The sequence below is a fragment of the Spea bombifrons genome, chromosome 5, assembly GCF_027358695.1.
Source record: "Spea bombifrons isolate aSpeBom1 chromosome 5, aSpeBom1.2.pri, whole genome shotgun sequence".
Taxonomy (NCBI): domain Eukaryota; kingdom Metazoa; phylum Chordata; class Amphibia; order Anura; family Pelobatidae; genus Spea; species Spea bombifrons.
In genome coordinates, this window is record NC_071091.1 from 74,666,371 (window position 1) to 74,694,234 (window position 27,864).

General features: G+C 43.0%; 1 protein-coding gene across 2 annotated transcripts in view; it reads left to right on the top strand.

The window, feature by feature from the left end:
• Positions 1–6,005: 6,005 nt before the first annotated feature.
• The window catches only part of PTPN2 (protein tyrosine phosphatase non-receptor type 2), a 34,273-nt gene continuing 12,414 nt past the window's right edge, over positions 6,006–27,864 (top strand). For both annotated transcript variants that reach the window (XM_053466198.1, XM_053466199.1), the window contains exons 1-2: positions 6,006–6,248; positions 15,263–15,353. In XM_053466198.1, the coding sequence (XP_053322173.1) occupies positions 6,192–6,248; positions 15,263–15,353 (148 nt within the window). In that variant the 5' untranslated portion in view covers positions 6,006–6,191. The remainder of the gene's footprint in view (positions 6,249–15,262; positions 15,354–27,864) is intronic.

The following is a 27,864-nucleotide window of genomic DNA, read 5'->3' on the forward strand; positions in this document are numbered from 1 at the left end:
CTCTTTATGTCTCCGGTATAAGATCACCGTGCGGTACTGCGGTATACTCTTTATGTCTCCGGTATAAGATCACCGTGCGGTACTGCGGTATACTCTTTATGTATCCGGTATAAGATCACCGTGCGGTGTATTCTTATATATCTGGTATAAGATCGCCATGCGGTATATTCTTATATATCGAGTATACGGTCAACGTGCGGTATACTCTTATATATCTGGTACAAGATCACCGTGCAATTCTTATGTATCTGGTATAAGATAACTGTGCAGTATAGTCTTATATATCAAGTATAAGATCGCCATGCGGTATACTCCTATATATCTGGTATAAGATCACCGTGCGGTATACTCCTATATATCTGGTGTAAGATCACCGTGCGGTATACTCCTATATATCTGGTATAAGATCACCGTGCGGTATACTCCTATATATCTGGTATAAGATCACCGTGCGGTATACTCCTATATATCTGGTATAAGATCACCGTGCGGTATACTCGTATATATCTGGTATAAGATCACTGTGCGGTATACTCGTATATATCTGGTATAAGATCACTGTGCGGTATACTCTTATGTATCTGGTATAAGAACACCTAGTGGTATACTCTTATGTATCCTGTATAAGGTCACCGTGCGGTATAGTCTTATATATCGCGTATAAGATCGCCATGCGCTATACTCTTATCTATCTGTTATAAGATCACCGTGCAGTATACTCTTATATATCTGATATAAGATCACCGTGCGGTATAGTCTTATATATCTGATATAAGATCAGCGTGCGGTATAGTCTTATATATCCGGTATAATAACACCTAGCGGTATACTCTTATGTATCTGGTATAAGGTCACCATGCGGTATACTCTTATGTATCCGGTATAAGATCACCGTGCGGTATACTCTTATATATCTGGTATAAGATCACCGTGCAGTATACTCTTATGTATCTGGTATAAGAACACCCAGCGGTATACTCTTATGTGTCTGGTATAAGATCACCGTGCGGTATACTCTTATATATCTGGTATAAGAACACCTAGCGGTATACTCTTATGTGTCTGGTATAAGATCACCGTGCGGTATACTCTTATGTATCTGGTATAAGATCACCGTGCGGTATACTCTTATATATCTGGTATAAGAACACCTAGCGGTATACTCTTATGTGTCTGGTATAAGATCACCGTGCGGTATACTCTTATGTGTCTGGTATAAGATCACCGTGCGGTATACTCTTATGTATCCGGTATAAGATCACCGTGCGGTATACTCTTATTTGTCTGGTATAAGATCACCGTGCGGTATACTCTTATGTATCCGGTATAAGGTAACCGTGCGGTATACACTTATGTATCTGGTATAAGATCACCGTGTTGGTATACACTTATGTATCTGGTATAAGATCTTATAACAGATACATAATTTATTCTCAGTGCCTGATTCGTTCAATGATACGACTGCTGCATTGCAAGCTAAATGCTAACTAAGCCTCTGTCTACACTCACTGGCCACTCTATTAGGTACACCTTGCTAGTACAGACTTGGACCCCCTTTTGCCTTAAGAACTGCCTTCATTCTTCGTGGCATACTTTCTACAAGGTGCTGGAAACATTCCTCAGAGATTTTGGTCTATATGGACATGATGGCATCACACAGTTGCTGCAGATTTGTCGGCTGCATGTCCATGATGCAAATCTCCTGCTCTACCACATCTCAAAGATGCTCTATTGGATTGATATCTGGTGACTGTGGAGGTCATTGGAGTTCAGTGAACTCATTGTCATGTTCAAGAAACCAGTTTGAGATTACGTGAGCTTTGTGACATGGTGCATTATCCTGTTGGAAGTAGCCATCAGAAGATGGGTACACTGTGGTCATAAAGGGATGGACTTGGTCAGCAACAATACTCAGGTGGGATGTCGCGCTTAAACGATGTTCAATTGGTACTAAGGGGCCCAAAGTGTGCCAAGAAAATGTCCCCCACACCATTACACCACCACCACCAGCTTGAACCCTTGATACAAGGCAGGATGGATCCATGCTTTCATATTGTTTACGGCGAAGTCTGGCCCTGCTACCTGAATGTTGCAGCTGGAATCGAGACTCATCACACCAGGCAACATACTGCTAGTCTTCCATTGTCCAATTTTGGTGAGCCTGTGCGAATTGTAGCCTCAGTTTCCTGTTCTTAGCTGATAGGAGTGGCACCCGGTGTGGTCTTTTGCTGCTGTAGCCCATCTGCTTCAAGGTTCAACGCGTTGTGCGTTCAGAGGTGGTATTCTGCGTACCTTGGTTGTAACGAGTGGTTATTTGAGTTAGGCTAGATTTCCATTTGGTTTTTTTTTTGCTAAAAACGCCTATAAAAACGCCAATAGCGCCACCTGGCGTTTTTTTGTGAAAAACGGCTGCAGCCAGATGTTAGCTGTAATTCAATAGGAAATCGCACAATGCCATATCCACTTGGCGTTTTTCTGTTTGGCGTTTTTTCAGTCCTCTTTGGCGTTTTTCTGCTTTTTTGGGCTCTGTGGCAGTTTTTCAAAACTGCAGCATGTTGACACTCTGGCGTTTTTTGCAAGAAATCTTGGCTTTTTTTCTCCAATAGAAGTCTATGGGAGAGAAAAAACGCCATGAAAAAGCCATGTGGGTTTATTGCCTTGGCGTTTTTTATGGCGTTTTTTCCACAGTTACAATGCAGAGGATGGACCCAGTATCTGTGTGTCCTACGAGAAATAGGCTGAAAACAAACAGTTTCACACAAAACAAAGTCCTGGACTGGTTCATATTGAATTTTACACCATTTGGAACAAACATGCCATTACAAACATACGCGACCGGATCCTGCGTGCCAAAAGCAACAGCAAACAATTTGCACCATCATTTGGGGCCAATCTTCCCAGAGGAGCAGACATTCGAAATAAAGCATGCCTTACAAACCACAGAAAAGAGACACAAGGGTCTACCAAGTAAATGACATCAGGAGAGGGCAGATACTTGCCATTTATCCTAATCCCTTTTAGCTGGGTGAAACTTCTAACTTGTAAAGGCTGGAAAAACTGCCTAAGGTCAAAAAAAGCAATTTCCACAGAAAGGCTAAAACGCCAGAAAAAACTGCAGAAAAAACGCCAAAACGCAGGTAAATGCAGTGGCAGTTTTCTTGGCAGTTTTCCTCGCGTTTTTCATCAAGAAAAAAACGCCGGACAAAAACCCAAGTGGAAACCTAGCCTAACTGTTGCATTTCTGTCATCTCGAACCAGTCTGCCCATTCTCCTCTGACATCAACAAGGCATTTTCGTCCAGACAACTGATGCTCTCTCTCTTTTTCGGACCATTCTCTATAAACCCTAGAGATGATTGTGCATGAAAATCCCAGTAGATCAGCAGTTTCTGAAGTACTCAGAACAACCCATCTTGCACCAACAATCATGCCACGTTCAAAGTGACTTAAATCCCTTTTCTTCCTGATTCTGATGCTCGGTTTGAACTTCAGCAAGTTGTCTTGATCACGTCTACATGTCTAAATGCATTGAGTTGCTGCCATGTGATTGGCTGATTAGCTATTTGTGTTAACATGCAATTGAGCAGGTGTACCTAATAAAGTGGACAGTGAGTGTATATGGATCCTATGTTTTACTGGTTACTTGGACAATATACAATTATATGCAAAACCTAAATCCTATAAGCACGGCTGTCCACTGGGGAGGGCAAGAGGGACACTTTGAATATTTTGCTTGTCTATCCTACAGAGCACGGATTCTTCTGGGCAATAATTTCATTAACCCTTTAAGGACAATGGCGGTCCCTAAGCCCATTGAAAACCATGCATTTTGAGTGGCATATAGGGGGTTAAAAGGCATAACATGGGGCAGAGTGGCATATAGGAGGGTATATGAGCATAACTGGGGGCAGGTTGGTAAATAAAAGGAAATTAAAAACAAAAAAAAAATAGACATGAATTATTATTTACTAGTAAAACTTTTTTCCTGTAGGGTCGTCTTATAATCAGACTTTTTCTTTTTTCCTAAATTAATATTCAGATTTTGGGGGGTCGTCTTATAATCGAGCAAATACGATATATATATATATATATATATATATATATATATATATATATATATATATACATATACACACACACACCAACCAGCCATAACATCATGACCACTGACTGGTGAAGTGAATGACTGATAATCTTGTTATCATGGCACCTGTCAGTGGGTGGGATACATTAAGCAGCAAGTGGACATTTCATTCTCAAAGTTTGTTAGAAGCAGGAAAAATGGACAAGTGCAAGGATCTGAGCGACATTGACAAGGGCCAAATTGTGATGGCTAGACAACCGGATCAGAGTATCTCCAAAACTGGTCGAAGGATGGAGAATCATTGAACTGGTGACAGGGTCATGGGTAGCCAAGGCTCATTGATGCACATGGGGTGGAAGGCTGGCCAGTGTGATCAAATCCAACAGACGAGCTACTGTAGCTCAAATTGCTGAACCAGTTAATGCTGGTTCTGATAGAAAGGTGTCAGAACACACAGTGCATCGCAGTTTGTTGAGTATGGGCTGTGTAACCGCAGAACTGGACCACATTTTCTTTTACATCACGTGGATGGCCGGGTGCGTCGCTTACCTGGAGAACACGTGGCACCAGGATGCATCCGGAAGCCCCACCTCGCAGTTTACAGAACTTAAAGGATCTGCTGCTAACATCTTGGTGCCAGATACAACAGCACATCTTCGACGGGTCAGGGCTGTTTTGGTTGCAAAAGGGGACCTATGCAATATTAGTCAGATGGTCATATGGCTGATTGGTCTATATATATGCTGAATGATCTGTCTGTTTAATACATACACATACATTGATGTAATAATCTAGGTTGTATCTTCAGAATGACCATCTTGTCCTCATTAGCCATAATCCCTTCTGATGACTATCTTACTGCGGTGACCACCAGGCGTGTTAAAGCACCGAGTCCGCCTTTGTCGGTTACTGGGTTACTGAGTAATCTTATTATGTTCCAGAGCTGCTCCATATTATGGAGTCTTTGAACAAAAAACCGTCAGGAAATGAAACCTGTTTCTGAGTGACTGTTCAGTTAGTTCTGTAGCATGTGTCGTGGGGGTAAAAGGGGGTTATATTAATATAGTAAAGTGATTTAAGTGCTCAGTTCCGGGGACTGAAGTGGTTTGAGTTCTCAGATGTGCTACATGAGATCAGTATGAAGAAGCCTGCTTCCAGGAATACTTACTGCACCGAAAAGGCACCTGTTTCATCTTCATTACATTTACCACGTTCTGCTTGATTAATAAAATGGTTATGGTCAGACGAGAATATCGGGCCAACATAAAAAAGATATAAAGTTACAAAAGAGAATGCATGTTACTTTGTAATTGTTTAAACCTGTAAAAAAAAAGATTATTGGGGAGAAGCTGCAGCGAAACACCTCTTCCGATGTTTTGCTCCACTGGGTACTGGAATGGGTTAGTGGTACAAATGTGCTCCCTTTTTAACCAATGGGAGCTCTCTTTGCATTGGGGTCTCTATAGACCCTCCCCAAAGAATGCTTATAGCGCCAAATCTGGAACCACTATTGCCGAGTATATTCTTTGGGGTTATTTGGTGGAAACGCACAGCGATTTAAATAGGCCTCAGCTCTGATACGCAGTAAGAGGTTATACGGGTTTGGGAGGAGGCTGTCAGGATGCTATCACGCTTTCCATTATAGGAGCCCAAGTGCCCGGACACATCTGCAGTCACACTTGCGGATTATTCGGCATGAGCCGGAGATCACCGTGGTTTGTAAGGGGCCCGTTCTTTACTCTCTGTTGCCCACAGTCATAATGGCCGCACAGGTTTTTATACGTGTGTACCTTAGTCCCGTGGATGTCCGAAGAGGAGGGGTTATGAGTATTATCCAGGAACCACAGTGGCAGCTCGCTGTTGGTTGGGGCGTTGCTTATATACACCAGTTACCGTATTGATTGCAAGCAAATAAGATCGTTAGGGGGCGGAGCGATAACCGGAAAGGGGTGTGGTTAGGGAGGCTGATTCCGTGGTTTGTGTCGCAGATTAGTGCCGTCGGCTGTTTCTTTTCTCTTCCCGTAGCTGCGGATGTAGTCTGGGGAGTTAGCGCGGAAGGAGATGTGGAGTGTATGGTGAGATAGGTGAGCGAGACGAGGCAAGGAGACATGGAGAAGGCGTTCAGCAAGATAGACGAGGAGAACCGCTGGAGTCCGCTCTATGCTGTAAGTATGGCTGTTCCCTGGCACTGTGTGTCTGAGGAGTCGCTGGTATTTCTCCTAGCGTGTCATAATGCGGGCTGGAGGAGGTGCTGACATGGAAAGGTGATCTGTTTTACACAGTCGTGTGTTATTGTGTATATATCTATATCTATATATATATATATATATGTATATATGTGACGTGACTAATGAACACCATGGGAATAATTGTGCATATACAGGTGTTTGTGTGTATGTAAGCTCAAGTGGTGGTAATGCTCCTGTGCTGTCATTGTAATACATTCATCAGCTGGCTCTCCTCTCCAGCTATACTGAAGATCTAGGTGATATTTGTACTGTAGGTATGATGTCATCAACATGTGTACATAACTCTTCCGTTTACGTTATAGTTTGAAAAAGTGTATGGTAAGAGCAGTAAGCATCAAGCTGTCACAGGAGTCCTTATTGCAAGCTTATAGAACATCAGTATATATAGAATGGCAGTTATGACATATAGCAATAGAGTGAAGGCATATCATTCTAATTTAGGCTTAAATAAAGTAACTGTACATACATTACAATGCATTTTTATGTGCATTGTGTAATTCTGTGCTTTTCTGGTTAGTAAAATATTGTTTATATATTTTATTATTATTATTATTATTATGGATTGACCAATATAGTGAATTTTCTCCCCTGTTCTGTAATGGTCCACTTTTTCCTCCTCTGAATTCATTCCTTGCATTTGTGTACCAGCTTTTCTCCATTGACCTAGTTTAACCTTTAAGGTTCTCAGGATATATACCTTTTATTTACGTCAGTTCCGAGGAAATTCTAATGTTTGACATGTACGAGTCACTGGACTAGTAGTTATTGTCTTATTTGATAAGAATCTGCGTTATAATATAGAATTCTATATTGCTGCTTACATGTATACTGTATAGGTTTAATGGGTACAGTGTATATATATATATATATATATATATATATATATATATATATAATATTCTGGGCTTTCTTAAACAGTGGTAGACGGTTCAGATGATTAGAGTTGCAATGCTGGTTTAAGTGGCATTTAAGAGGTTAACGTAAGCTATAGGTACGTATATGTAGTAGTGAACTGGTGGTTATCTCCTTGTAGAAGAGAAGCCCGTATATAAAGTATGGTTACTGTATATGTAAGAGCGACATAATTTTAGTTGCTAATCTAAGGGCTTGTAGCGGGATGGGTTGCGTGGCTGGTCCAACTCAAACATTTTCCCTGGGACCTCTTCTTTGTAACATGTCCTCACCTTGTTGTCGCGTAAGCTCCTTCACGCAGAGCCCTCCTTACCTTTTAGAAGTCCGATTTATGTGATGCATTGCTCGTAATGCCTGCTTACCCGTTGTACGGCGCTGCAGAACATGATGGTGCTATTATAAATTATTAAATCATGAGAAACTAGTGTTTGCTTTTTAGAAGAAGTGTTACGCTGTACATGACCATGTGAATAGTCCATTACAAAACCATCTGGCATTTTAAAACAGGTTATTATACTGCAGAGTGAAGTGTTTTTATTGGATCTGCAGGGGGTGAGTGACCTGGGGTTACTTTTTCAACTGTAAACACATCCAATCTTGCCAGTGATGATAATTACATCCCATGGTAGTGCATTGGGACAAATATTATAATCCCGAAGTACATTGTTTTTATGGTAGCCGTGGTAACTAAACATTTAGTTTTAACTGTCCTAATTGCATTGGTATGTATGCTATTTTGTAGATGCTAATGTTAAAACCTCTAACATTATGAGGACCGCAGTTTCCAGGAGTGTACTTAGAAGGGCATCCCCCTTAGTCTGTCCTACTGAGGTAGTAACTGCATCTCCCTGCGCAGACGCCATGCGTTATATATGCTGGGATATGTTAGAAGGGTGCACGGCGCAGGTACACGCACTATGGTGGTCCGCACGGTCCTTTATTGTATAACTGAGCAGGGGGGAGGGTCTGCTGCCCTAAGCCTAGGTCTAGACCACTCTACAACGTTGACAATAATTCTTTCTAAACTCTTCTTCTAGTTGGAATAATGTGGCTGCCCTAAACAACTTACCGTATTTGCTCGATTATAAGACGAGGTTTTTTTCAGAGCAAATGCTCTGAAAAATACCCCTCGTCTTCTAATCGGGGTCGTCTTATAATCAGACCTCAAATAGAGGTCTGACTATGAGACTAAGATCCAGATCCCCCGCACCGCTGCAGGGGACCTGGATCCTTCTGCCCCCCCCCCCATTTAACACTCCCCCACCCCACACACACACTTACCAGTGCTTCCAATTTCCTGCTGTATTGCCGGGGCAGCGGGTTGACGTCTACGCAATCCGCGTAGACAACTTACGCTGCAGCCGAAAGGAGGTGTGGCTAGCAGCGGGGGTTGTCTGCGTCCATCGTGCAGACCTTCCCCGGCTGTCAGAGATCGGAAGAGTTCCCCGCACCAGTGCAGCACCGGCACGGGGAACTCTTCCGATCTCTGACAGCCGGGGAAGGTCTGCATGATGGACGCAGACAACCCCCGCTGCCAACTCCACCTCCTTCCGGCTGCCCCGAATTGCGTGGACGTCAACCCGCTGCCCCGCCAATACAACAGGAAATTGGAAGCACCGGTAAGTGTGTGTGTGTGTGTGGGGGGGTGTTAAATGGGGACATAGGGCATTTCTGCCTCCTGAAATGCCGTATACCTCCCTAAATGCCACTCTGCCCCATAATATGCCTTTCAACCCCCTAAATGCCAGAGTGGCATGTAGGGGTATAAGGCATTTCTGGAGGCAGAGTGCTCTATACAATGCCTTTTAACCCCCTAAATGCCACTCTGCCTCCAGAAATGCCTTTTAACCCTCTATACGCCACTCTGCCTCCTGAAATGCCTTATACCTCCCTAAATGCCACTCTGCCCCATAATATGCCTTTTAACCCCCTAAATGCCAGAATGGGATATAGGGGTAAAAGGCATTTCTGGAGGCAGAGTGGCATATAGAGGGTTAAAAGGCATATCATGGGGCACAGTGGCATATAGAGGGTTAAAAGGCATATCATATCATGCATTATTGGAGTGGTAAGCCTGGGGGCAGATGTGTATAACTGGGGGGCAGGTTGGAAAATACAAGGAAATAAAAACAAAAAAATGTTTTTCTCAATCATAGCTTTTATTAAAAAATGTAATAGTTTAGATGAATTAAAATTTACTGGTAAAACTTTTTTCCTATAGGGTCGTCTTATATTCAGGCTTTTTCTTTTTTTCCTAAATTAACATTCAGATTTTGGGGGGTCGTGTTATAATCAGGGTCGTCTTATAATCGAGCAAATACGGTAACACCTATTTGTTTTGCTGCTCCCGAGCAGAGCCGCTGTCTATTACTGGTGAGGTTGGAAAGAAGTTTGATATTGGTGGGACGTTTGTTTAAGCAAAATATGTCAGACCAACTATAAGGAACTCATCCCTCTCTCCACGTGGAACCCCAGACCTGGAAGCCCCACTGAGGGCTTGGGGTGGCTGAATGCCCGTTACGCAACCGCCACTGCTCTAATGGGTACACTGTCATTAAAAGTGTTAAGTTCTGTTTAACTTGAAGTGATATTAGAGTGAACTTCAGCAGATTCTGAGATTCAGACGTTTGCTTGGATAAAAAGTGATTGAAACCATATGTATTTATTTTCTAAGCCGTTCTAATTAAAGGGGAACGGATTTTTATTTTTTTTTATTCTTCAGATCTACCTATAGCTTTTTGTTTAAGTATAATTGTTAGAGAATTTGAATAAAACTTTTAACGGGGATCTTTGTTAAAAGGTGGCAGGACTAGCATATCGATGAATGTGTTGTTGTTGTTATCTTTGAATTGACAGACGAAGACAAACCGATATGTTAGGTGGAGAGAGCCCTGCTCGCAAACTTACAATCTGATGTCATGTCCTCTCATCCTTCCCCAAACCAGAATGAATCGGTTGCTAACAGAGGAACAATAACTTAAGAAAAGGAGACACTGTAAACAGGATGTTAGGAGGACTGCTCCCCGCGCTATATCCAAAATGTAGGCTTTTGGCATCCACATTTTACTCATTTGTGCCTGTGGATGCACTCAGAGACCTACAAGATATGGGTAAAAAATCGCAAGCCATGGCTCTTAGAGCTTCTCCAGGCATCTGTGTGTGCACACAGTTAAGCATGTAATATTCATGGACTTTGACCTAAAAGTCAGTTCCTTTTTTTTTTTAAAGATTAATTTATTCACTGTGTGCAGTAACCTCTTGGTTATCTATTTGTATACCTCTGTTTTATCGCACCCCGGCCCATCTGTGTGGTTTTCGGATCTCATTGCATGTACATCCATTCTGCTTTAACCGAAGGTTCCTCTAGAGGGATAGGCTTTGTGTGTACGATATCAATATTGCTAATTATCAGAACAGCGCTGCAGGGAACTTCCGTCATGTTTTTCTGGAGAACTCCCAAGGGCTTGGGTTTCTGATAAACATAATTGCATTTTACAAGGAGTGCTAACTACTGTAATTCCTTTAAACACTTTGAGGGGAATTTTATTATATTTGCACTTCCCTTTTAAACATTACCTTTAGGTGTTCGGTGTAAGTCTTGGTTTTATATTGCTACTAGATTGTGTAACACTCAATATGTTGAATGTCCTTAATTTGGAGAGTTCCACTTCTTGGCACCGATTGCTTTTATTTCCATGCACTGCGAATGCTTGTGTTGCATTCAAGAATTTTGTGGCGGAGGCAGTTTTCACGGTGAGGGCAGCTACAAGTAAAATGATTAATGAAGCCCATAATGTAAACCATTGTTTGTATTAATTCCCATGTCAACAAAAGGGATCAGGGTTCAATAAACGCCTGAATCCAGGTAGCCAAGTAGGCTCTGAATTGTCCGTGTAGTTCCCAAGTTTCTCCATCGTTTTATCCAGCCCTGAAACTGACTGTAGATGCTCTGAAAACTTTAAATATGAGATCTGCTAGTCTAGTGGAGTTTAGACAGGATTTGGCTCTCAAAAGCTTTTCCGTTTTGCTGCATTATGTCTGTGACAGCAATGTGGCCATGTTTTATATTTGATAATTGAGCATGTTGCATAGGTTCCGAGTTTGGGGGAAATGGCCTTCAGAGAGACTGGTAGGTGGTCTAGAGACTCCACACATTTCCCTTCATTGCTTAGGATCTCCCTCTAACCGTCTTACAAGAAATCAAGGGAGCGGGACCTCCGATCCCGCTCCCTTGCGATAAACAGCAATCCCACTCCTATCATGCCCAAGCAACCAGTACATGCTAGAACCTGGGCATGATAGGAGTGGGATTGCTGTTTATTATATATATATATATATATATATATAATATATTTATATTTATTTATTTAATATTGTTATTGAATTTTTCTGTCCAATTTTGGTGTTACTTACTTTTAATAAAGATGTGGTTAACGCACCAAAATTGAACAAAAAAATAGAATTGCTAACAGCAATCTCACTCCTATCATATGTTATACTAGGCCAGACACTAAAGTGGTAGGCCTACACCACATCAATGTTTGGCTTAGTATATAGTGATTGGGGTTATGCTGCATTATTGTCAGTCTGGCTCAATGTATAGTGATAGGTGTTGTGTTGTACCACAGTCAATGTGTGCCTCTGTATATAGTGAGATGCTGTACCATCGTCGATGCGTGCCTCAGTATATAGTGATAGATGTTCTGCTGTACCACTGTCAGTGTTTGCCTCAGTATATAATGATAGCAGTTATGCTGTACCACCCTCAATGTTTGCCTCAGTATATAGTGATAGATGTTCTGCTGTACCACTGTCAATGTTTGCCTCACTATATAATGTTAGCAGTTATGCTGTACCACCGTCAATGTTTTCCTCAGTATATAATGATAGCAGTTATTCTGTAACACGGTCAATGTCTGCTTCAGTATATAGTGATAGGTGTTATGTTGTACCACCGTCAATGTCTGCCTTAGTAAATAATAAGTTATGCTGTACCCCTGTCAATGTTTGCCTAACGATAGAAGCTATGCAGTTTTAAAGAGTGTGTGTGGGGGGCCCACGTACAGGATCCGCCCCAGGTGCCAAATACTCTAGGTACGCCCCTGCACACAACAGTTTTTCCCAATTTTTTTTTTTATCCTTTATGTGGCCTGGAGCCTCCGCTCGTGATTCGCTCATACTTTACTTATGCAGTGAGAATTTCACCTTTAAAAAAACATTACAGTAAGTAATACTGTTGTGTAACTAATACCATATTATCACACTATAATGTAGTGTTATTAACCATGAGCGAGCTGTACCAAAAATATAGAATAACAATTAAAATTTAACATTTGCAGAAGCATATTGTGCGCACAAAAGTTTGGCTCTGGGAAAATTTTTGCACAAGAGAAATTTTCCGCGCACACCACCTAAGAAAAATTAGAGGGAACATTGCGCAGGACGTGTGTTCAGCATATCTCCCTGCGCGATATATTCTCTTCAGGTCAGCTCCAGCACTGGCTCAGTGAACACTGCCGGTAGAGACCCCCTGCACACATGCGTGGATACTATTCCCATTGGTTTCAGTGACAGAGTATTCATGTCACTGACTGCTTGGATAGTCTGATCATAGAAGAGTAGGACGTCTGCTTCTTCTGTGTCAGGGAAGAATGTGTATCCTGTAGTGAAGAAACAGATTTAATGCATTACTGCTGTGGATGTTTCCATGTAGACAGACTATACAGGTTGAATGTTTATCTAAATTGGGGGTTATGGGTTTCTTAGCACACCGGGAGTTATCAGTTCTGAAATATGCTGGTTTAACAATACTCAAGTACAGTGTTCATTGTACCATCAAAATTATGTATTGGTGCAACTGGCACAGTTTTTTATTTCTTTTTAACATGATTTAAGGAAAGTTTTATATTAGTTGGGTTCAAAGCCTGGAATTCATTATCCTCTACTGGAAGCTTTCTCTCTTGGGTTTACAAATAGAGATGTTAGGGCCAGACTGGGAGTTAAAAATTGTCCTGCAGCTTTAAGGCCAGCGGGCACTCCAGTGACGTGTATGCTGCTGCGTGATATGCTCTCATGCTTTGCAGTGTGCACACAGGACAGGATCCTCTGCACAAACTGCAATGTGATGACGTGGAAGGTGCCATTGGTCGCTAGCCCATCGGGCATTTGCCAGGCTGTACTGATGGCTAGACTAGTCTTGAGTGGGAGGACTATTTTGTGACGTTGACCTGCTGACGCATGCTCAGCCCAATGATGCTAACTTAGCCACAATGACAAAGCTGTTTCATGGATATTGAGCAGAGAGTTACTCGAGACCGGGGATCAGCTGCCATTATGTACAGAACTCACGCTTTTTTTTTTTTATGCGTTGGTGAGGCTGGCGTGTGTGTGTGTTGGCCTTCAGTGATAAGCATTGCTCCATCCACTACACCATCAAATCATTGAGTCCCACATGCATGGTAAAGCATTTGTTTAAAGAGACAGACCATCTGGTTTTATTCAGCGATGAATATCCAGGAAGTATGGTTGCTTTCGCTTTCTTCTTCTTGTTTGCTCTGCTTCGTCAGCAGACGTGATTTCTCAGCATACTTTGTGTCCGTATTTTTCGGTCACATTCCATATTTTGATATGTCTGTTTTTAAAGATGCTGTTGACCACAGCATACCATTTTTGATGTAAATCTCTGATCCTCAATTCATACACAACTGCAGTGTGAAGCCCTTCTATTTTTGAGCAATATTATCCACCAATATTGGTACCTAACAATAGTAAATTCACTTCCGTATCGTTAATGCCCACAAATTTAGGAAACAAAAAATGAAAACTGCAAGTTATTCCCATAAAACTGATTCTGATAAAAAATGAAATGACCGTAAAATCGACGGTAGTGCCAGAGCAATACAGCCAGGTAAATCTGGGGCTGCCATGTTTGGTGACAAACTGTAGCTCCTTGGAATTGTCACGATTGTCAGATCACGCTACCTGCTCTTCCCGTTTTCAGTTAACAAGGAAAAACTGACATTTTTAACTGGAGTAGGGCAGGAAACGATACTGTCCCATAATTACTGTCCCTGTACAGATTGTGATTAATCATTAATTTCCCACGCAGCCCACAAAGTGGAGTCATTTCTAATTTGCATTCATCCTAAATCTTCTGTAGAAAATAAATGTAGATTTGCCATCAGCCCCATTGTGTGTTTGTGTGTGTCTATCTCTTTCTGCATATTTACCCTGAATTGGCATTTTGCCATAGTCTTTAGAGGATTGGAAGTGGAATAAACTGGTTTTAGTGTTTTCAGGGTTTTGTCAACCAAATGATTTTGTGTTAATGGATATTACACAGTCCCTTAATATTCCCTTGTGTATAATATATGTATATAAAATGTAATAAATTCTACAGAATTTTCCCCACATATTTTGACCCAGCTAAATACCATACATGAGATCTGTTCTGCCAAACACACCTCTGTGCAAGTCCTATGCGGTCCTCCGGCACTGGCTCGGTTCTTCATGCGGCCAGTCAGTGGCAACAAATAGTTGAAATCCAGGCAGGGAACACTAGGAAGTTCCCAGGTATGCCCTCTCAGGTACATCTCTGGACGCAGCTGCTAGCAATGTCTGTTCCCTGTTAAGAAACTAGTCTTGTGTTCAGGTTGTGATATCTTACTTTTCTTCAGGTGTGGACAGATTCCAAGAGCCGGGTGGGAACCTGCCATCTGGCACACTGGGCAAAGCCTTGTCAGCCAATGGCCAATAGCAGCAGATCAGGTGGCTTGGCATATGCAGCCAACGGCCAAAGTCTGTCCCTGCAGGAAGCCATTGTTACTTCATGTACTTAGCCTGGTATGTTGTTTTTATGGCGGGTCCTAAAAGTACGGAACCATCTCCTCAATTCTACAGATCCTGTGTACTACATACACCATTGATTTTTTTGATCAGACCTGTTTGATTGTTTTTTTTTCTTCTTCTTCTTCATCATCATTGCATCAGTATATATGTCTTTTCCTTTTTTGTTTCAGGAAATAAAGTGTAAATCGCCTGTTTCATCCAATAAAATAGCAAAGAATCCTGAAAACAAAAATCGGAACAGATACAGAGATGTTAGTCCATGTAAGTACATTATGTTTCAAATGCATGATTGAAGTGCTTTGTACGCCTATGTAAAAGAAAAGTGTTTACTGACTATTAAAAATGACGTTTTTGCATATTACATAAGATCAAAAATATTAATTCCGAGGAGGAGGTCAAATACCCACCTGTCTGAAGCCATCCTAGCATAATGTATTTATTACTATTAATGCATTTGAAATCCCAACAGTGTTAATTCTGTAACATTGGTTTCTAAAACTAGAATTTGTTGGCAATAAGTGCAGAATACTTGTATACTGTGATCTACGTCTGCTTGGTGTGTATTGTTTTATTTAGTGTTTTTCCAAGTGGGTCTTCATAAACAAAAATTGTGTAAGGCAGGAATTAGCTTCCTCCATAATGAGCGTAGCTTGATTCATGCGCCTTACCATTTCCTGACAATTGAATGACACGGTTTCTCAGAAGTACACAAAATAAAATGAATTGGTCCCAACTGAATCATGCTGAAAACCAAAATGTGCAAGCCACAAGCGAGGAAACGGTTTGTGCAAAGCACTTTCATTTGAAATCATGGAAGTCCCGGGAGACGGTGGCATCGCATTTCTAAAGCATTAATTAAGTGACCCGCAGGGATTCCGCTTGTGTTTTTAAAGCCCTGCCTTAATCTGCCTGATTATGCCCTGGTTTTCTTCCCGTTTAGAATTCAGTTCGCTAAAGGTCAAGCCAATCTAGATAACGGCTGCCAACAGGCTATTTAACTAGCTCTCTTATACAGAGCACCTCATTAAATGATGGTGCGGTCTGTGGCTGTTCAGAAGGCATCGCTTGGCACAGATTACAGCTGCAATAAGACTCAATGTGATTAAGATTGAGTGTGGTACGCTACATCCTATTAATGACTCGGGGTTTAATAAGATCAGTGTATATGTTAATTAGCCTTATGGTGTCAAAACAGTGTTGCGAAATACTAATGTCTACTTGGATAGATGAGTCTGTGATGAAAACATAATGTGAAGCCAGCTAATTATAAGGAATATGCTTTTTAACCTTCCAAGTAATCCAGTTCCAAGAAATCATTTGTTTTTCTTGGGGGCTGAGTCAGAGCTGCTTTAGAAACGCATTTTATCTGGTCGTTTGTTCGTAGATGAGCAGATGGGGCTACTTTGCCTTTCATTTACTGTTCTTTTTGACGGTAACCCTATGCTATTCTTGGCCTCCTTGTGGACATGTCTATCCCATGGTTAATTCAGGAGGTCACACCATGTTGCATAGAAACTAAAGTTCCCTCTTGGATTACCCTTTTTGCTGTTTTAATGCTTTTACCAGAGAGTACAATAGGTTGACTCACTAAAACCTCTACGACACTTGTTTGTTTTGTTCATTTTAAGCAAAATTGTTCAAATAAAGACTTGTGGTTTCAAGTGCCTGAATTTGCTATTTATTGCATAGTGCTATCCCTGATGAATGTCTCTGAGATGGCTGAATAACGCATTCTTCACGCAAAGTGGTCTGTGATTTGCATATGCTTTATACAGGGCCGGTCCAGCTATTCTTTGAGCAGGACCTCACTGGGTTGGCACTTAATAATGTAAAGTAAGGTCTGGGAGAGGAAACTCCAGCTTTACCCTTTTAAGTGTTTGGTTAAGCTGTAATTCTGAACTTTTGAGTACTGCCATGTACCACCAGTACTCCATCTGCCTTCTCTCCCGGTTTCACAGTTGACCCCTGCCAACACTTTTCTAATGTTGGGGCGCGCTGGCAGTCACTTGAAAGGGGCACAAGCCAGGCACCCGGGGCATGTTTCACGGAAAAACACACTTCTAGGAAAAAGGAGGTTGGGTGGAAGCTGTTTGAAGAGTAAAGAAAAACTTTTTATTCCTTTTTAATGAACCGATGACAGATAATACAGTATACGTCCAGTTCATGAGTTTTTCAACTGAAAAGGACGGTTATCTTTGAAACCATGTGAATCCTGACAACAAAATGCTTTTACTTCATTCACTTAAGGATGTAGTCCCTTATTTCATGTAATGTTCACTCTGTCAGTCTTGGCTGTAAAGAGCGCCTGACAAGTAAACCGTTTTCCTAATGTCTGCCTGAGGGGAAGAGGGTAGTTGGCATCTTAAATCGTTCCATACTTTCTACTATCTAAAAAGGAATGATCTGCCTGGATTTCAGAAAGGATAACTGAACGTCAAAGTATGGTGTTTAACCCACGTGCCTCTTGGCCTTAGGATCTTACTCGATCAGTTGCTCTAGTAAAGAATTTTCCAACCTTTTATGCCTAATATCAGTTCTTAAAATAAAAAAAAATGCATTATGCAAATAACTTGCATTGGCAAAGCAAAATCATTACTTGCTAACCCAAAGGAACAATGAATTTCCCAGTGCTTTTCTTGGAGTCAAGTCAGAGCCTGCTTGAGACTGGCAGGCTCCTGTAGGAAATGTATCGCTTCTCTCTGTTCCCCTGGTTCTCATCGGGTTCATTGCTTGGGAATATGAGTCATAAGAACAAAAATGCTTTTTTGGGTGGAAAGCTGGTGCTTTTTATTCATTCCCAGCTTGTTTTTGAAGGCTGAATATGTCTGAAGGACTGCGTGAGCCTCCTAGAGACTTTGGCTTATACTGTGTAAAAGAAGACTTGTAGGCTATAAGCCAGCAGCTTGTACTGGTGATAGCGTGAAGACATAATTTTAGTTTATTGTGTGTATTAAATATTCTAGATATATATACACTGGATATAATCACAACTGGACAGGTGATCTGGTTCCCATTTACAGAAAAACCCCCCCCAAAAAAAACAGGGTATATGAAAACTGTAACACAGTACGTTTTTTCTGAGGATTCCATGACCGTCTTCTCTGCCCCCTTCCTGGTCCCCTGCATTTGATTCCCCGGTGCTTAGAGCTCTACACGCTGCCCAGACTAAGCACCGGGGACTCAGAAGCACCGGTAAGTTGGGGTGGGGCATAACACGGGAGGATCCAGGTCCCCTGCATCGCTGTGGGGGATCTGGATCTTAGTCTCATAGTCAGACCTATTTGAGGTCTGATTATAAGACGACCCCGATTATAAGATTATACCCATTGTACAGTGCTACGGAATTGATGGCGCTATATAAAACAATAAATAATAAGACGAGGGGAATTTTTCAGAGCATTTGCTCTGGAAAAAACCTCGTCTTATAATCGGGCAAATATGGTATATACCGCTCCCCTTGGGAATACACTCACGTTTGGGTGAGCCTACAAATACCGGGTCAAGTATAAGTAGTGTTTAGAACTTTCATTCCAAGAAGTCCAAATTTGAGGTCGGATTGTACGTTCTAAAAGCGAGTGTTTTTAAATCTTGCATATGTATACACCCACTATGGCAAATGCAGATCTCATACAGCTTGTGTCTATTTCACACACACAGATCCAGGGCTAGATTCCATTACTTGTGATGCCTTTTATTCCGAACACATAATATATAATTATCTGTTAGGAAATACTAAAATATTCCAGTTGGATTCTATGGAGAACTACCGGTATTTCCTTATTACTAGGACTACGTTGGATCTAACCTGCCATGTCCTTTAAAGACGGTGAATGCTTGTTGGTTGGAACACTGCAGCGTTAATATATATCAAAGTAAACACTTGAATCCATCCCCCCCCCACACCAGTGCATCCTAAATCATTCTTTTTTTTTTTAATTGAGCTTGAAAAATGAGACTTCTGCCCTGTATTCCTCCTCTGCTAGGAATATTTTTATTATTTGATTTAGTTGGTAATCAAGATGATTATGCGCATCAGAAATGTAGATAGCCCCTATTTTATATGTTTATACAAATACAGCTTCCTGGAAAATACGCTACTAAAAATAATCCTGTTATGTCCAATTAGAAGTGTGTGTATACCTTTTTTGAGGAAGTTGGCTCATTCTGCTCCATTCTTGGGTTTTCTTCTAGTCCTGATTACATACTTGATAAGCCCGAAAGGTACTTTCCAGACTAGAGGAGGAAAAAATCTTTTAGCAGGGCAATAAATTAGCCTCCCCTTATGTTAGCTGGGGCCCTCCACAATCCCACATTGTTTAGCTTGTTTAGAAGGTTGGCACTGAAGTCCTTGAACTTGTATGTTCTGCAAATATAGACGTGTTTTTAAGTAATTACAATCCGACTTAAAAAGACTCCATTAAAACCGCATGGTTGAATGTATAACATTCCAGTTTCTGTTAATATTAAACAAGTGAAAACTATACCCACATTAAAGCCATTTCCATCCTGCTTGTTAAATTGAGAATTTATGTTGAATTGAGTGAAATGCACATTGTATGCAGTAAACTTGAATACTAGTTCTTAATGGACCATTGTTTTGTTAGTTTCATTAGCCCCCACCCCTATATGTGTAACTCGGTGTAGCGTAAAGTTTCCCGGTCTCGTGTTTGCACTTGTATTTTATAGGTTTGTGCCAGAAGGTGCAGTCTCGGCCCCAATGCCTGCCTCGACCCCTCTGCTTTGGAGACCGGAAGCGAGCCAGAGGTCTAAAGCAGGCATTGTGTTTCCTCTATTGGGTCCTCGTTTGCTTCCTTCAAATCCTCATTTAGATTAAAAACACTGAGCAGGGCTCTCTTTATCATACACTTGTCATATCTTTTTATAATAACAAAGCATGACATTTAATGTATAATCCAGAGGCCGGGTTGGCATAGATTGGGTCTATACACTATAGCACAGATTAGGAACGTATAGGAAGATAATTGAGCTAAAGACACAAACTCTAGTTTGAAAACACCTCTATCTGCACGTATGCCAAAATGATTACACCGTTTGGCACACTTTTTGAGGCGGACAACCCCCGTAACCATCATCGGTATTCTAGGTGAGAGTGATGGATGCCAACAAAAACTTACCAGTCCTTCTTCTATTTGTTTGACGGTTGGTTCTATTTTTTTTTCTTATTATAGCAGCGAATCGGTTAATACTTAATCCCTGCATTATACCGACAGTGACGTGAATACTGGGACACACGGAATAGTTTAATATAAGACCAGTAGGAAAAATATTTATTGGTCTGCATGGTTCTTATTTGTTTCTAGTGAACAACCCAATGTTTAGGCAGCCATGGAAGGTGAGATTTTAGGATTAAGGAGACACTCTGCACTTTAAGGCATATGATAGCTGTGCGCATTGAATTTTTGTTGTCTCTTTTGCAAATGAATTGGGGATTTCCACAGAACCCCCCCCCCCATATGCCCCTGCTAGTTGCTGTGCAGGAGATGTGTTGGCTGCACCTAATATTGATTTCAATTGAATCGCTTTTCTGTTGCTAAATGGCTCCTTCAATCAGCCAGACCTTGCTTCTTCTTTAGATGGGATGTCTGGGACTGTAAAATGTCCTTTAATCCCATGCTAGAAGGGCCTTGCACTAGAGCCCTGTACGGGACTGTTTTCTTAATCCAGCTTCCACTGAATTTCTGACCACTACTGCCCACTCCCGCATCGTGTGTGTTTCACTCCTGTCCGCGACATATGTGTTCAATCCCGCCTGCTCCCACAAACGTTCGGTCACAGCTTTTAGAGATAGTGAAGAATTTCATTCCCTCCTTCAGATACTCATTCATTCCCTCAATCACGCATACTCGTTCATACAAACTCCCCACCCCCTTACCTGAACTGCAGATCTCCCTCGCACTCCCGCAAGGCCGCCTTCGCGTTGATCCCACACAGCATCTCTTCTCTTGTCCTGCCCAGGAGAAGCAGGAACGGAGCAGAGTCATGTGAAGTCACATTACTTCAAGTGACTCCACTGGGTTCCTGGGCGGAACGAGAAGAGACGCTGTGTGCGAGCAACGCGAAGGCAGCCTTGCGGGAGTGCGAGGGATTACTGGGACCCGCAGGTACATTGTCTGACCGCCCGCAACACCCAACAAACCGCCTGCAAGTTTTTTGACGGGACCCGCATACCAATGCAGTCCTCCAACCTTGCAGTTCTTGCGTTCACATGAATTAATCAGTTAGTGTGCATGTATGTGCGTATGTAAATATTGTAGTGACTGCTGTATCGATTTAGTCATATTTTGTGTATCAATTTTATTGGCTTCTGTGATCATAAAGAGATATCGAAGCACTTTCCTTGAATCTCTGAGGTCAAATGGTTCAGCTGTAGTAAGTTGGCAGTGACTTTCACTATAGACTTTTTCTATCCAAATAGACCTTTTTTTTATTAAAGTACAGTAAAGCGTATTTAATATTCTCTACCTTTTTTACAGATGCATTGTAAGCTCTATATAGCTATAGTTCACTTCATCTTCTTTCTGCCATAAAGTGCTCATTAATAATTTTAAGGCAAGACAGGAGGCTTCGTATTTTGCATATCTTCCTTTACTCTCACCAACAGCAGCAAAGAAAGAGTTAATAACACAAGTGAAAACAACCAATAGAAACAGTACATAGGTGGTATATAAACTCCTTAACTATCTTCCTCTTCCTCTTTCTTTGCTGCTCACCAAAGCTGCAGGTCAGTCCTCTTCCTACCTACATTTATTGCTGATTTATTGAATAATATCTGTTTATTATTCATTACATATTGCTTTTTTCACCTAATTCTAGATAATTAGGTGGGTATGCACATTTATATACAGTATAGGTTTCTGATATAAATATATGTTTGTATGTATATTTTTTACTTGTCTTTCATTATTTATATTCATTGTTTCTTTGCATCTGTGCATCTTGAGAGGGATTTTTCCCTTCTCTTTTCCCTATCTGGGACCCCTTTTTGTGAGTTCTGGTTGCTAGTTTCTTCAGTTATTTTCTGGATCATTACAGTTATGATGTGTGTGTGGAAGTGATTTTGAACCACATATAGCTGGCATTACTCTAAATGGCTCCTTCTTATCTGTGCCTCACTGGAGTGGTTACAGGGTGAGCCCTGCATTACTTTCAAGATTCGTTGGGAATTTTCTGGAATTGCATCTCCCAGGCTGAGTTCATGTGGTTTTGCACATTATATACAGGCTGAGTTCATGTGGTTTTGCACATTATATACAGGCTGAGTCCATGTGGTTTTGCACATTATATACAGGCTGAGTCCATGTGGTTTTGCACATTATATACAGGCTGAGTCCATGTGGTTTTGCACATTATATACAGGCTGAGTCCATGTGGTTTTGCACATTATATACAGGCTGAGTCCATGTGGTTTTGCACATTATATACAGGCTGAGTCCATGTGGTTTTGCACATTATATACAGGCTGAGTCAATGTGGTTCTGCACATTATATACAGGCTGAGTCCATGTGGTTTTGCACATTATATACAGGCTGAGTTCATGTGGTTCTGCACATTATATACAGGCTGAGTTCATGTGGTTCTGCACATTATATAGAGGCTGAGTCCATGTGGTTCTGCACATTTATATACAGGCTGAGTCCATGTGGTTCTGTACATTTATATACAGGCTGAGTCCATGTGGTTTTGCACATTATATACAGGCTCAGTCCATGTGGTTCTGCACATTATATACTGGCTGAGTCCATGTGGTTCTGTACATTTATATACAGGCTGAGTCCATGTGGTTCTGCACATTATATACAGGCTCAGTCCATGTGGTTCTGCACATTATATATTGGCTGAGTGCATGTGGTTTTGCACATTATATACAGGTTGAGTCCCTGTGGCCTTGCACATTTTATACAGGCTGTGGCCTTGCACATTATATACAGGCTGTGTCCCTGTGGCCTTGCACATTATATACAGGCTGTGTCCCTGTGGCCTTGCACATTATATACAGGCTGTGGCCTTGCACATTATATACAGGCTGTGGCCTTGCACATTATATACAGGCTGTGTCCCTGTGGCCTTGCACATTATATACAGGCTGTGTCCCCGTGGCCTTGCACATTATATACAGGCTGTGTCCCTGTGGCCTTGCACAATATACGGGCTGAGTCCCTGTGGCCTTGCACAATATACGGGCTGAGTCCCTGTGGCCTTGCACAATATACGGGCTGAGTCCCTGTGGCCTTGCACAATATACGGGCTGAGTCCCTGTGGCCTTGCACAATATACGGGCTGAGTCCCAGTGGCCTTGCACAATATACGGGCTGAGTCCCAGTGGCCTTGCACAATATACGGGCTGAGTCCCAGTGGCCTTGCACAATATACGGGCTGAGTCCCGGTGGCCTTGCACAATATACGGGCTGAGTCCCGGTGGCCTTGCACAATATACGGGCTGAGTCCCGGTGGCCGTGCACAATATACGGGCTGAGTCCCAGTGGCCGTGCACAATATACGGGCTGAGTCCCAGTGGCCGTGCACAATATACGGGCTGAGTCCCAGTGGCCGTGCACAATATACGGGCTGAGTCCCAGTGGCCGTGCACAATATACGGGCTGAGTCCCAGTGGCCGTGCACAATATACGGGCTGAGTCCCAGTGGCCGTGCACAATATACGGGCTGAGTCCCAGTGGCCGTGCACAATATACGGGCTGAGTCCCAGTGGCCGTGCACAATATACGGGCTGAGTCCCAGTGGCCTTGCACAATATACGGGCTGAGTCCCTGTGGCCTTGCACAATATACAGGCTGAGCCTCTGTTCTCATCACCTACCTTATACAGACATAATGTCTCAGGATACTGTTCCATCCCAGGATGCCTTTATGGCCTGGTTAGGGGCAAAGTCTTCTAACTCAGTTGAATCCTTTTTTTCTAAAATGTCTGCCAATTTGCCCCAAGGGCAGCCTCCTGCTCCCTCCAGACCAGAGGCAATACCATCGGAGTCAGAATCCGAGAACTTTGAAGAAGAGGCGTCCGGCTCCAAACGGCCTTGGACGGGCAGTAGTGTTTCAGTCGGCAAGGGTAAGGTACCTGCCAAACGCCCAAAACCCCTTGACACTCCTTTGCATGACCCATTATCTATAGTGGACGTATGGCACGCGGATTCATCTAGTGTATCAGAGGCTTCAGCAAATCTGGTCTTGCCCAGAGATTTTGACTCACGCTTCGTCCGTGAGTATTTGGTGGATGAGTCCCACCTAGATGATCCCAGGGTCCCAGGTTGGCGGAATTGGGCCCTAAAGACCTAGGTGCAGCCACTTACTGTTTGGAGACACATTTGTCAAGGAATTAAACCGCCACGTATCCGTGATGACATCATGGAATAAGGCCAAACTGTCAATGAGGAAGGTCTTTCAGACTGACCTTTGTTTTTCTGGGAGGGCTGGTCGACCGCCGGGCCGCCAGCTGTTCATCCCAAGGCTCCTGGTACTTCCCTCAGAACCAGAGGTCCTACAGGACTCCGTTCCAACAGAGGGCCTTCAACCCACGCGGAGACGGTAGAGGCGCTTCTGGTTTTCCCAGGGGACGCTCCGTTTTCGGTAAGTCCGAATGCTTCTTGTCCTTCGTTCCCTTCCTCGGGGTTGCGGGCCATATATCATCTTTTTCCACGACTGGGTGTGGATTTCGTCAGACCCTTGGATCCCCCTAACGGTACAGGTTTTCAAGATAGTTTTTCAGCTCTTCCCCCCTTTCAAGTACGCTGACCGCCCACATCTTAGAGGGCATTACCGATCAGGCCTTAATGGTAGCAGAACTCCGCACCTTCCGCGACAAGGGGGCTATCCAGCGGGCAAAAGGTTCAATCGGTTTTCTCAGCTCCTTTTTCCTAGTACGCTAATGCATCAGGGACTTCCGCCCAGTGATCAATCTACGGGCTCTCAATGCTTTGTTTCTCGCCGCTTCAAAATGGAAGGGATCCGTCTCTTCGGAGACCTTAGGTTGGAAGGCGATTGCTTTACATGGTTAGACCTCTCGGACGCTTTCTCTCCGTCCCAATTCACCCAGATTCCGGGCGATTTCTTCAGTTTCGCTGGGGCAGGCAGGTATGGCAGTTAAAGGCCCTTCCCTTCGGCCTAAGTTCAGCCCCTTGGTGCCTTACAATGCTCCTAAAGCCGGTCATGGCTCTCTTCAGGTCCAGGGGTATCAGGTGTATAGTCTATCTAGACGACATTCTACTCTTCTCTGGCTGCCAGGAGACCCTGCTCGCCCAGGCCGATTTCGTGGTGCAGACCCTTCACCAACTCGGGTTTCTAGTCCATTCTCTCAAATCCGAACTAGTCCCAAGCCGCTTTCTCTTCTTAGGCTTCTTAGACAGCATGTCGGCGGTTCGATATATCAACCGCTTAGGGGGTTCTCGGTCCAAGTACCTCAGAGGTAACAAAGGATGTTTTCGACTTTTGCCTTGCGTGCAACATACTTTGCCGGCAGGATACCTCCCGGGCGCCGAGGTTCTCTTGGTGGACGGGTTCTCCAGACACTGGCGGGATGCGAGCGACTGGAGACTTCTCGGTCGGGTCTTGCACCTGGACCTATTTGCATCCAGGACGAATCCCCAGACGGTCATTTCGAGGGTCATCCATCACCTGTGTTGGGACGGGGGGCCTTTGGTTCTGGTGACCCCCCCGTGGCATGCTCAGCCGTGGTTTCCAGCCCTGCTGCAGTTATCTGCCCAGGATCCTCTGTAGATCCCATCTCTGTACTATCCCCTGACGGGCCCGGAGGTCCAGGTTCATGCGCTCATCCTGGAAAGACATCTCCTCCTGGTCGTATGGACGATTTCAGGGGACCCCGAACGGTCTCGGGCCTATTGGAGGCGGCTCAGTCCTTGCTCCGCAAATCTTGGGCTCCAGGTACCGGTATGTCATACCGGACAGCTTGGCGAGGCTGGGCTCCTTGGAGTTTGGGACGGCACATGGATCCCCTTGGCTCCCTTAGTCTGCCACCTTTTGCGTGGTATTCATTTATCCCGTCCTTCGGCGCCGCGCTACGGTTCTCTGTGGGAAGTAGCTGTCGTGTTAGTTTTCCATTCGGGATGGCCAGACAACGATTCACTCTCCCTCCAACAGTTGTCGGCGAAACTTACCCTTCTGTTGTCTCTTATGCTTTCGTAGGGTTTCAGATGTTAGCGCTTTGGATGCTCATGCTGTCTCTATTCTCCCCTGAGTTGTTCTCAACTGTATCCTATCCCTTTTTTCTAGACGACCCAAAAATGTGTCGCCGGGTGTGTCAGGACTTATCTGTCACGCACGACGTCGATACGTCCGGTTTTGACATCTCAACTCCTCTCCTTTGTGAAACCTTTCAAGGCTGTTTTTCTTCTCCTACAGGAGCATCGGTGCTCTTTCCGTCAGGGGGGCTGCGGCCTCCTGTGCCCTTCGGGCTGGTGGAGCTTTAGTGGCTTTCCTGCGAGCGGCGGATTGGTCCCGTGCCGCCACCTTTCGGGCATATTTCCGCCTGGTTTCTTCAGGGGCAATGGCGTTGGTTTCCGGCGTTAAAAATGCAAAATACGAAGCCTCCTGTCTTGCCTTAAAATTTGAAATTATTCTAGCCTTGGTGCCCGAATAATTATAATTTTAATAAAGACAGGAGGCGAGTATTTTCCCTCCCTACCCTCCCGATGGTTAGGTGTACACTCTGGGTAAGTAAGCCTGGTTTGAATTCGTTTTGTGTTTTCTTGGGGTTTTGTCTGCTCCGTTGCATTTGATGATTTGTGATGACTGTCAGTGATCCTCGTTCTACTGTGTTTTACCAGGTTTGTGAAGAATTTGGTTCTGTTATGTCTCTCTCTCTTTGTTTCAGCTTGATCCCATCTCCGTGTCATAGCGGTTCTGTTTCCCAGTTGGAGTGCATTGTCGCCTTGCTCTTGACTTTGGTTCCAGTTCGAGCCCCTGTTCTGAGTGTTGGGTTCGGTTTTACGTTGCTAGATGGTTTGCTGCGTTCTTCAGTTCCGGTTCACAGCGGACGAAAGAGGAAGAGGAAGATAGTTAAGGAGTTTATATACCACCTATGTACTGTTTCTATTGGTTGTTTTCACTTGTGTTATTAACTCTTTCTTTGCTGCTGTTGGTGAGAGTAAAGGAAGATATGCAAAATACTCGCCTCCTGTCTTTATTAAAATTATAATTATTCGGGCACCAAGGCTAGAATAATTTCAAATTATAGCTGTATTGGTCAGGCACTGATCGGGAAGAAATGTAGAAACCTTTTATTATCTTAACTTTATTATCTTTACATTGTGATGGCCAATGTAATATGCACTCTTTTAAAAATGCATTTTTGGAATGCTGTAAGTATAATATATATATATACATTTATATATATATATATTTACATGGAGAATGTGTTTTATTTTTAATTAAAAAGCCATATGGCCCCGGATAAGAATGCTGTACATACTTTTATATCCTCGTTCCTAAATCTATGACTGTACATATAATGCAGAATTTCGATAACCCTCCTGCGTTTACTTGAACATTGGTTTTCAGGAGGGTCGCACTTCTGTAGCTGGGGCAGTCATTCAGTGCTTGTATTCTGTCTGTGGAATCCCATGGACCCTACCTGTACGTTTCCCATTTCTCTTAGAAGGTCCCGTTTTATTTGTGAAGGCTTTCCTGTAAGCCCGTGGAAATAGCTGATGAGTGAATCATGGGTCTTTGTGGTGTTCCGGTAAGAATTGAATGTGATTTTGCTCCCTCGGTGAATAGAATG